The sequence below is a fragment of the Danio rerio genome, chromosome 10 (assembly GCF_052040795.2).
Source record: "Danio rerio strain M-AB ecotype USA chromosome 10, GRCz13ab, whole genome shotgun sequence".
Taxonomy (NCBI): domain Eukaryota; kingdom Metazoa; phylum Chordata; class Actinopteri; order Cypriniformes; family Danionidae; genus Danio; species Danio rerio.
The window spans coordinates 38,829,792-38,841,715 of record NC_141030.1 but is presented as its reverse complement, the minus strand read 5'-3'; the positions used below and the strand labels follow the sequence as shown (position 1 = coordinate 38,841,715).

At 35.4% G+C, this 11,924-nt stretch overlaps 2 protein-coding genes and 1 long non-coding RNA gene across 6 annotated transcripts in view; 2 read left to right on the top strand and 1 right to left on the bottom strand.

Moving 5' to 3' along the window:
- Window positions 1–1,203: 1,203 nt before the first annotated feature.
- On the bottom strand, window positions 1,204–11,857 carry nsun5 (NOP2/Sun RNA methyltransferase 5). 2 transcript variants are annotated; one of them, XM_087269159.1, is made up of 11 exons: window positions 11,826–11,857; window positions 11,628–11,701; window positions 10,853–10,972; window positions 10,574–10,745; window positions 9,352–9,460; window positions 8,497–8,635; window positions 8,290–8,405; window positions 7,108–7,286; window positions 4,255–4,456; window positions 3,752–3,908; window positions 1,204–1,471 (listed from the first exon to the last, which is right to left on the bottom strand). In XM_087269159.1, the coding sequence occupies exons 4-11, from the start codon at window positions 10,680–10,682 to the stop codon at window positions 1,451–1,453; spliced, it is 1,032 nt and encodes a 343-aa protein (XP_087125285.1). In that variant the 5' UTR covers window positions 10,683–10,745; window positions 10,853–10,972; window positions 11,628–11,701; window positions 11,826–11,857; the 3' UTR covers window positions 1,204–1,450.
- On the top strand, window positions 1,310–4,806 carry LOC141376429 (uncharacterized). 2 transcript variants are annotated; one of them, XR_015501360.1, is made up of 3 exons: window positions 1,310–1,430; window positions 3,787–4,172; window positions 4,265–4,806. It is a non-coding gene; the product is annotated as an uncharacterized LOC141376429 (long non-coding RNA). The 2 variants fall into 2 exon arrangements; XR_015501359.1 differs by lacking the exon at window positions 1,310–1,430 and having other exon boundaries at window positions 3,757–4,172.
- The window catches only part of ripk4 (receptor-interacting serine-threonine kinase 4), a 39,406-nt gene continuing 36,014 nt past the window's right edge, over window positions 8,533–11,924 (top strand). The window contains exon 1 of one of the 2 annotated variants that reach the window (XM_087269155.1): window positions 8,533–8,665. The gene's annotated coding sequence lies outside the window, so the exon portion shown is untranslated. Of the gene's footprint in view, window positions 8,666–11,827; window positions 11,918–11,924 lie in introns of those variants that run through there. The other variant, XM_087269154.2, reaches the window with a different exon arrangement.

The window sequence follows — 11,924 nt, the reverse complement described above, 5'->3', positions numbered from 1 at the left end:
CACTCACGGCTAGTTTCACTTTCAAATTTAAATTGAGTTCAAGACACTTGTAATGTTGGCCTTGAGAAGATAAATTCCCACCAGAATAACTTGAAGGTATAGTAAAGTTGACTTGCTGGAGATTTTAACTGGACTCAATGATTGTGCTGAATACATAACTAATATCGGCCATTTCAGGAACTTAAATATATATGTATTATATGCTGAAATGTGGTGCAACTTGTCAAACAAAGCATGCGTGCTCAGTATTCGAGGTAAAAGTTAATTTTTGTAATGCATTTTCAACACACCGCTAGTTTCAGTTTCAAATTAAAGTAAATTGAGTTTAAGACACTTTCTAATGGCCTTGAGAAGAAAATTACCTTCCAGAATAACTTGAGGGTATAGTAGTCGACTTGCTGTGGATTTTAACTGCACTGATTGTGTTCAAGTCAAACAAAGCGGGCGCTCAGTTGGATTCGCGCCAAAAGTGTGTTTTTGTAACGGATTTCACCACGCAGCCCTAGTTTCAAATGAAAGTAAATTGAGTTCAAGACACTTTAGGTGTTGGCGTTGACCAGAATAGCTTCAAGGTAAGTAAATATGGTTTACCTTTTTTTATCTCCACCTAGCATGTTTTAAAGAGTTGCTAGTGCTTTGATTGATTTAACATGTTTGTTACTAACATTAACATATTTCTAGTGTTTTAACCCGTCAACATGTTTACTGCAGCTTGTCAGCACATTCTTATCGTTTTAACATATCAACAAGCATGTTTTGGTGCACTGCTAATGTATTTTAAAACTAACATAACTAATTTTTAGTACATTGTTGGTGTTTTCATGTTGTGTTGCTTGTTTTAAACTAATTGCTAGCATATTAACTAATTGCTAGCATATTTAAACCTGTTTTTACACACTATGGTTTCCACAAGTTGATAAAGTTTAATATAACTCGCACTTAGTTTGTTTTAGCACATTGCGTCCTAGTTTCAACCTTATTGAAAGGTTGAAAGAGTTTTGCTAGCATTCTTTAATAATTTGTGAAACTGGTAGACTGTTAACATTAGTTGCCTCATTTATGAATTAAATAACCAGTTTTCCTTCCCCTCAACAACACCATTTTGACCCGGTACAACTTACTTTGCAGAAAATACAGTACATCCCACATTTATAATTTATAAGTTAAATAATTTTTCTATCAATTCAAATAAGAGACTTGACATGAAACAATATTTGATGTTTAATCACATTTGAAAAAAACAAAAGAAGAAGCCAGAGTCCATTTAGCTGAAATGGTATTATTTAATACTAGTCCAATATAAGTTCAGGATTCCTGCTTTTTATGCTTCTTTCTGTTCCTCTTCCGCTTCTTCTTTGAGCTTGGATTAGCCGGTTGCTCATTTGAGGTCTCCATGTTCTCCTGTTCTTCATCAGATGGATTTGATTGAGGTTTGTCCTGTTTTTCCTGACTAGCAGATGACAATGGTGTGCTGTGAAAAATAACCCCACACATTTACATAACCAAAACAAGCATGACAAAAAGAGGTTATATTCTTCGAACCACTAGGTTTTGCCTATGTTTCAGCAAGATTCATTTTCTTTTCGGCTTAGTCCCTTTTAATAATCTGAGGTCGCCACAGCTGATTGAACCGCCAACTTATCCAGCATATGTTCTATGCAGCAGATGCCCTTCCAGCTGCAAACACATCACTGGGAAACACCCATACACACACTTATATTCTACAGCCAATTAAGCATACTCAGTTCACCAATAGCGCATGTCTTTGGACTGTGGGGGAAATTGGAGCACCCAGAGGAAATCGGGTGTTGAATGTGTGTGAAGCAGTGAGTGTTGGGTGTTTCCCAGTACTGGGTTGCAGCTGGACGGGCATCCGCTGCATAAAACATATGCTGTATAAATCGGCGGTTTAATCTGCTGTTGTGACCCCTGATAAATAAAGTAACTAAGTCAAAGGAAAAGGAATGAATGAATGAACAAGTAATCATTGGTATCATTTCTGTGAATACTGGAGAAATAATGCTTGAAATGTCCATTGTGGGAATACATTACCCTCCATCACCTAATAAGGGGGCACAAGAATTTGAAGCGTGCCCTCGAGTAAATAATAATCATGATTTTTATTCGTTCACTAGAATGAATCTGATTAATGTTAGCTCCACAGCTAACTATCAGGCACCTGTAGAGTTAAAGGTGCAGTAGGTGATTGTCTTCAGAAGCATTTTTTGTTGTGCTGGTTGAAAGTCTCTTCACAGTCCAATAGTAATGATTACAGTAAATGATCTAAATGTGTTTATATGTATTTTTATATTCTGCGTAAAGCATAAAACTGTTAAAATAAAAAAATTAAATAAAAATAAAATAAAAAAAATGTTCATCCAATTAAATAGAGTCGGACCGTCATCTCCCTTAATTCCGATAAGCAGGTCAGACTGTCTGTCAGCAAATGTACATTCCAACTTCTGTGCATGTGTTCACGCAGATCCGCCATTAGCGCGTGCCCGTCTGCATCACAAATGCATGCGCACGAGCAAGCTGTGGGCCGCTCGCAGATGCAGAGTCGGAGCCGGAGGCGCCGCAGGACAGCCGAGCTCGGGCCGATTACTGTAAAGCCAGGCGCGGGTATAATTCGCTCTTAAAGCGGCTGCACGGTCACGAGACGGACCGGGAGAATTGAATTGAAACTTTTAAATACCTGAATCAATATTGGAGTTACTTTAGCACGCTGGAGGAAGGACGACACCATGGCTGAAGTATCACTGTTAGACAGGTAATGTTCTGTTTTGAAACTATTTTATGTTAGATTGTGTTGTGTTATGAATGACTTATGCACAGACGTTGTTCAGCCACTGAAATCTCCTGGTGAAAGATTGATGTGATTATTCTCAGTTTCATAAGGTTCTTTGACAGCATCTATAATGTAGATTTATATTTAGTTTAACAACAAAACACCAGTAAATAGCGCTATTCCGCCTAACCTGCTTTACTGAGCTGAAGTTGCTTTTATATTCACATTGGGTCATTTTTGAACAATGACAGCCTTCCTATACTGTTTATCATGCTACTCTGAATATTCTCTCTGAAATAGCATGTAAGTGTGGCTAAGTATAATAAATGTAATTCCTGCACGGCGCTGGCACTAACTAACTGGCGAATGACCTGAACTAGTGGGTTGTCTGTCGGCTGTTGCGCGCGCTCGCGATTTCAGGGGGTGTGGCTTTGAATCACAGTCCCTCCCCGCCGTCCAAAGTTAATATGCTAAGCGTTTAGCTTTTTGGCAGATTACCTACTGCACCTTTAATGTGTTTGAGTAAAATGTATACAAATAAAATAGAGCGGGTGCTTTTTAAAAATAATGACGTTGAATGAAAGTTAAACCGGTGAGTCGCCTGACAAAAAAGGTGCCCTTTTGAATCAAATCAGCAGGATGCCCTTCTGGATCTTTCACTTACTTTGAAGACACTACTGACTACGCTTACATGGACATCAGTAAACTAGTTATTTGCCTTAATAGAAAATAATATAATTATAGTGTTTATGTGAAGTGCTTTTTGAATGTTGCGTCCCAAGGCAATCCATTTCCTGCAGAGTTTCTGTATATACTTAATATTTAAGGTAAAATACTTAATTTTGGGTGACTTGAACTGCAGTTGAGCCTAAGTGAAACTGACGAATGTTTTGTCAGAATCTTGCTGAAACATGGGTGGTCACCAGTCACCTCAAACACAGTAGCATTACTCCTTAAACTTACTTGACAGGGGGGGGTTTCTTTATCTGACTGCGCAGGGCGTCTCTCCAGCATGGCCACGAAGAACCCATGAGTGCGGGTTTTTGCTGTGCTCGCGCGAAGACACTGGGTCAAAGGCTCATGACCCCTCTCAGGCCAGTCTGGAAGAAGATGCACTAATCTACAAATACAACAAAAACACTCTTAAATATTACTGTTAATTTTCCTTTACAGACTGATCGTTTTGCTATATAAGACTTCAATGTATCTTCAAGAGCCACAAATATTAAGTTTGTTCTGCCTGAATAAGGTGTTTCTTGACTCAAAGCTCCAGCTATCGTTGACTTGCATTTTATGAATCACCAATGCTCAGATTCAGCTAGAAATCTTCTTTAATGATCTACTGAAGAAAGAAAAAGTCACCTACATCTTGGACAGCCTGAGGGTGAGTACATTATAGACAAATTTTTATTTCGGTGAACCTCCCCTTTAAATGATTATTCATCCCAGTCTTTGTATTTTCTGACCTGAATCCAGGGTTCCGCTGTAAGCAGGCCGTCACAACCTCCTCGTTCTCCTGCGAGTGGATGGAGCAGGTTGAATAGACGATCCGCTCCAGCTGAGGAAACTGCAGAGCATGATTCAGACAGTGAAGCTGAAACGCAGCCAGAGCCTGCAGACGACCGTCCTCCTGTGTCTCGGGGAGCTCGTCCCGCAGACAAACCATCCCTGAAACAAACAAGCACAATGTCTGAATGTAAAGTCAAGGCTTCTGTTGGCATCAAATCTTCTTGTTGTGATGAAATGCTAAAGCTTTTATCATGGTATATGATATTATTATGATATTGACCTAAGCTGCAAAAAATATTGTTTTAACTGGTATAATTCATTTAATTTGTCAATTCATCTTTATTTCTATAATGCTTTTTACAAGGCAGCTTAACATACAGTGCTCAATATAATTGAGTACACCCCATTTTGAAAATGAATATTTTTATCCATTTCTCAGTGAATATAGGTCATTTTTTGGTGCATTTGAACAAAAAATTTATTAAACGCACATATTTATGAACTAGAAAGATTGTACATTTAAATTCTTGCAAAATATATAAAAAAAATTGAAAAGCAACTCCACTGATTTCCAGCTCCAATAACTAAAAAATTTAGTGTATTGCTTTATTGTATATTCAGAGTAAATAAATGTTTTAAACTAATAAAATTGCAAAAGGATGATTTAGTACAATAGTTAATACTTTACAATAAAGTCTCATAAGTAAATGTTAGTTAATGGATTAAAATCAACAGTGACAAATAGCCAGATTTATTAGTAACAATGAATTAACATTACTTTGAAACAAAAACAATGAATTTTATTAGTTTTTAACACTATTCATAGGTGCAGTATGTAAGTTTGGCACCCATTGGTTGAACTAGGTATTGCATTCCTGGAACAAAACAAATGTAAGCGCAGGTTGCCAGATTGTCGACCAACAGCAAGAATATCAAGCCCGAGAACACTTTAAACTGTGTTCTAAATCCAAGCAACGGCACACGATAGAAGGGATGTTTTCCATATTAAAAGAGTTTTTGTTCTAACCAACACCTCGAATTGATATAAACTTTGATATATTGATATAAGTATATATGAAAAGTATATATATATATATATATAAGTATATATATATATATGAAAAAAGTATAATTGATATATACTTTATTTCTCACAGGTGAACAACATGATATATTGATTATCTCAGGTACACCACATGTGCTTTATTTAGTGTTAATCGCTACTAATGTGAGTTGGAATGACATTTTATATGACATTTATTGCCATACTACTGAAAGCACTAGCAGATAGTTCACCTCAGATCTTGAAAATAAACCATTTAAAACTGAAAAATTAAAACTTTACAACTAAACTTATCAGTGATTCAGCATGTACAATTTAAATGTTAAAGAGGGTTAATATGTTTTAATTAGAGTATAAACCTTACCATTTCGTGAGTGAGTTCATATTCTGTGCTTCTGAATGGCTGTATTTAAATTTCTGTCATGTTTCGTCTGGTGCAAACAGCCAAATTGAATATCTGAATCTGCGACTCATTTTGGAATCTACTACTGTCCACTGGAGGTCGCATTTGGGTCATGGATGCATGCTTTAAGAGTCTTCCTGACTGACTGACTGACTGACTGACTGAATGAATGAATGAATGAATGAAATATGCGGTTTTTCAACTAGGTAACCCGGGGTGCTAGAGTCAAAAACTTACATACAGCACCTTTAATAACATGATTACAACTTGTATTAAAATTGTGTCTACGATTTTAACAGGTTTTTAATAATTCACTAAGAAATTAATATGAAATTAATCAAATTAATCAATAAAACCTTTTGTATTATTCATTGTGAGTTTGTTTCAGTAACTAGTTATCTATTGGTGGTGTATTGCACATTGATGAGATATTTGCTCCTATTAATAGTCACAGAATTTTCAATTAATATTTCAGCAATAGTTGGCTGGATTAACAAGTGAAAATGTTAATATTTGAACTATTAAGCTAATTAAATGTCTGCAATCATTTGGTGCTGTTATGAACTTCACTGCAAATACAATCTGAATATTCTTTAAAAACACTTTAAATAGTTTAAATAGTTATTTATGGTATTTAAGTGCCCATCAATATTGTGCATGTTCAATATCATGATATATTTCGTTAATTATATTGTGATAATAATCTAGTTACTGAAAATCAGCATGTCTAATACATTTCTTTATACATTGCAAAGTCAAAGCAGATTTTTTATTTATTTATTCATTCATTTTTGCCAATATTTTATTTGACAGGACAGTAGGTTTGACAGAAAGTGAAATGGGAGAAAGGGTGGCGGGCCGGTGGAAGCCGGAGTCCTGCCATTTTATCCTACCCATCAGATTATGCTATCAACAGTGTATTTCAATAATTCTGAGGTTGGGGTTAGGGATTAGGTAGGTTAGGGAGATATTACAGCTTCATATCAAACTACTCCACATTAAAATTTACCCTGGTAGCAAAATCTGATGAGTGGTATATTGCATCATCAAAATGTGCTACCCACTTTTTGAATGGGACAATCTGACAAGTTAGTATGAATTGAAAGAACACCGGGATTGGAACTCAGGATGCCTAGAGCGTTGCCACACCATACGTTGATGCACTAACCACTGGGCTATCGCACTGACATGTCAGAGCAGAATTACTAAAAATGAGAGCAATTATCGAAAATCAGGTATGAAATTTTATCTTTTTGTAAAAACATTCTACAGAATGCAGATTTGTATACACTAATGAGTGTCATTGTTTTGTTGATGCTGACGGATTTATATTCAGTAACGTACCTGATCCGCTGCAGGACGGGTCCAGAAGGATGTACTTGACCTCCTTGTACTCAGAGTTTTGTGGATCTACTTTGAGGAAATCCTGATTGGCCAGTTTGTGACATGTGACTCCAGCACGGAGCAGAAGAGTGCTCATGGTGGACAGACGTTTGGCATCCAGATCAAAGGCAAACAACTTCCTGCAGCATAAAACACAACTTACATTAAACGTTTACTTGAATATTTTTACGTATACATTGAAAAATAATCAATTAATAATATTTTAACTTTTGTTGCATATTAATAGTTTATTATATAAATATACTGTTAGTTTTATTAACTATTAGCTAATATTAAATGTAGTATATAAAAAATTAAGACAAAATTATATATATATATATATATATATATATATATATATATATATATATATATATACATACATACATACAGTATATATATATATATATATATATATATAATAGTATAACTTTAAAAATTAAATATTATAAATTTATAATTTTAGAAATTGAATCATAAAATTATCAACATTATGCTTTTATTTATTAATATTATCAAATTATCCTTATAAAAATACTCAATGTTAAAAAGCTATGATAAAAAGTAAGTTACATTAAATACTCTGAAACATAGGTATATTCATTTATGTCATGTATAATATATAATGAAGGGACTTTTATTTGTAATAAACAATACTACATAACTCAATCTCAAAAGTATTACATCAAAACTCTAAAAGCAAAATATTTTCTGAACAAATGACAGATTGTGAGTAACGTTCAGAGGCATTATCACTGAATATGTAGTTGTGCCGGCAGCTAGCTCTCTACAACTCTCACATGGTTGCACACTGAATGGTCAGTACCTGGATGGGAGACCACATGGGAAACCTAGGTTGCAACTGGAAATGGTGTTAGTGAAGCCAGCAGGGGGTGCTCAACCTAACGCCCCAGTATATTGATGGGGACACTATACTGCTCAGTGAGCACCTTCGAAAAAGAGTAGGGTTTCTCTGTAGAAAAACAGTAGGCCTCCTAACCATCTCCATATCATAATTGTCTTCATCACTCTGTCTTCTCTCCACCAATCAGCTGGTGTGCAGTCTCTTCCCCCCAAAATGTGTTAAAGCGCTTTAAGTGTTCAGGAAAGTGCTATTTAAATATAAGGAATTAATAATATTACCCTTTATTTTTCATTATGGCTGCTAGATGGCTGGTTTTGTTTCCTGGAGCTGCGCAAGCATCAATGACATGACTGCCGACTGGAGGGTTTAAGAGGAAAGCAGGAAGACAACTGGCCTACAGAAACATCCCACAGAGAAAGAAAAAAAAAAACACTCAGGTTACTCTCATAACATTCAACAAAACAGAGGAGCGGTATTCCCTTTACCTTGCCTTGTAATATAATGTGTCCTGCTTTATACAGGAAGTGATCATGGAAGTCTGTTTTTCCACTGAAGACCAGAAGATCTTTGAGGTGGAGATCACACAGAAACATCTTCCCCGACAGACGATCGAGATCCTCAAGCCTGATATGAGGAAACCGGAAAGGAGAGAAGGTCTGTTACAGGGCTGCATGATATTGGAAAAATCTGGCATTGCGATGTTTTGTTTCTCTGCAATATCTATATTGAAATATGAAAACAATTTTACTTGACGACTTGAATAGCTCTTTTTGAAAAGAAATCATTTAGATTGATTGGGGTAATTCTGTTGGGGTGTGAATCATGTATAAAAATTATAAACAAAAATAAAGCAAAAATAATTACGATAGGGTAAAAAAAGTTAATTAAACAGTGCTTAATGGTTTTCTGGAGAGTAAAACAATATTCAGATTCAGAAATTGAATAATTGAATGTAAAATAACACTGTATATTCTTTATAGTATTAATATTTCAGTGAATTTATTCCTCATTCAAGTTACAAATGTGCCTGAATGCTCTTGAAATGCCTTTAAAACAAATGCAAATGGTAATCTTGCAATCTGTTATGGTTATAGTTTGCAATAACTACACAAATCTCATGTATTCTTAACTTTGGTGCTGACCAACAATCTCAACTCAACACTGCAAATCCTGTGATGTAACTATTGTGGACACACACATGGCAATATCGATGCTAAAACCATACATTGTGCAGCCCTAGTCGGTTATCTGCTATTACAGGAACAGTTTAAGTTTCATGTTGCTCTGGAGCTGAAGAAAACTGACTTGAAGTGTTTTGTGGAGTGTAGAAAGCAACAAACCGTCCTGGCGTCCCTTGATACGAAAAGCCCTCTCGTTTTAAATAGTCGATGACATCTTCCAGAGATGTTTTCAGCGTGTTCACTCGCACATATCGAGGAATTACATCATCTGAAGAGACAGAACAAGACAATGATCTAGAAAATCTAGCAACAGCTTTGTCAAAGGACTGTGAATGTATAGTACATACAGAACAAAATACAACATATATAATGAAATGATATAATTTAATTGATAATTATTTTTTATTAAGAGTGAATTACATATGCTAACTAAAATTATATATGAATGTATACACACAGACAAAACATTTATATTCATTATTATATCAGTTTATTGTGGTATGTAGGACATTTCTTACAAGACATTTATAATTACATGTCTTTCTTATATAGTGCGTATAGAAAATCATCATTTGAAATAATTACTTGCTCTGTCACACAGCCTGAAATCAAATCACATAACAAATAACACTTCTAGCCTTTGAGATGTTTTTGTAGTCTTCTCCTAACCTATGCCTTTCTACAACTTTATCCAGAAGGTCTTTTGAAAGCAGGGTGTTATGCGAGTAAAGGTATAGGTTTTCACAGGGTATGAGGATTTACTTTAGGCACTGTGTGTATGTATATATAAAATTAATAAAGATTAATTGAGGGACTAAGCCGAAACGAAAATGAATGAATGATTTTAGAAGGATAAACGTTTTTTGTTATATATATATATATATATATATATATATATATATATATATATATACTTATATCTTATATATATTATATTATATATAACTTATATCCTTTTAAAATCATTTATTCATTTTCTTTTTGGCTTAGTCCTTTTATTAATCAGGGGTCATCACAGCGGAATGAACCGCCAACTTATCCAGCATATGTTTTATGCAGCGGATGGCCTTCCAGCTACAACCCATCTCTGGGAAACACCCATACACTCATTCACACACATACACTACGTCCAATTTAGCTTACCCAATTCACCTATAGTGCATGTCTTTGGACTTGTGGGGGAAACCGGAGCACCCGGAGGAAACCCACAAGAACCCAAGGTAAACATGTAAACTCCACATAGAAATGCCAACTAACCCGCCCGAGGCTCGAACCAGTGACCTTTTTGCTGTAAGGCAACAGCACTACCTACTGTACCACTGTGTCGCCCCCTTCCAAAATCAATCATATGATTTGTTTTAGCTTAGTTATTGATGCTCACTCTGTGTCTGCTGGATGCTGGAGGGCAGAAGGTCCTGATTTCGACTCACTTTCCTCTTGATTTTGATTCTGGCCAGAGCAGCTTGTAGTCTGGCGCGATGCTTTAACATCGTCGTCTTCCAGGCGCCTCCGCATTTTACCCCATGACCAATGAGCAGGTCATACACCAGTACCTGAACACACAAACACACACATATCAGTGATGAATACACACACACATACACACACACACACACACACACACACACACAAACAAACAAACAAACGTAGAGACAGCTACCTTGGCTAAATGAATCCGGAGTTTGGTTTCTTTTAAAAGCTTTGTGCTGTTGATGATCTCCTGCAGAACTGAGGAGTATTTCTGTGTTTCACACACAAGTGCAAAGAGCTGCTTGATATTCTGAGGAAAACATAAATAAATATGGGTGTTTAATGAGGTAAAATGAGTGAAATGGGAATCCATAAACAAGGATTATATATTTAAAACCATGATAGGATACACAAACTAATTTATTTATTATTAAATATAAAAATCAGATGGCATAACAGTAAACACACAATTTAAATAAATATTGAAAGGCATCACATAACTGAATCTAAAAATTCCTAATAATTCCGATATACAATTAATTATTAATTAAAAAATGTAAATTATATAAAATTATTTTACTGCATTGGGGGTTTTCATTTCATCGAGATCATTTTAAAAAGTAAATATAAAGGAGAAGATTGAAATAATCAACATTTATGTATGTTTTGTAGCCAATTATATGATGATATTAATGTATACATTTTCAAAGTTAATGTCATCAATATTGTTTTACGAAATCCGTCGTAAAGTCATTAACAAATGCAACGGCGTCGGTAAAAGGTTTGAGATGAAACACGAGAAGAAAACAAGGTAAATGTCACCTGAAAAAAAACGGAATATTTTGTTCTTCATCATTTCCAAGCTGTAAATGTATTAAATTAAATCATATCTGACAAGAGCCCATAGCTAAAGCACCCAATAGCGCCATATATTGACATAAAGAGACAAAAACAACAGCACTTACTGGAAATTTACTGTCATAAACCAGAGTTTTCACCGCTCCTCTTTTCTGCTCCACTTTCTCAAGAATCTCTGCCGCTTTTAAATAAAGTGCCATGACGATTAAACACCGGTACTTTATAAAGCAAACTTAATACAACTCAATCTAGCGCATTTAACACGTCAATTTCGAGTGATCTCAAGTAGTAAATGCATTACCCACGTTTTCATATTTGCCTGGTTACTTTTCGCAGCGTTTTTGCGACACCACAGATCGTCTTACGATAACTACAATACTAATGAATCTCCACACGGGTGAGCC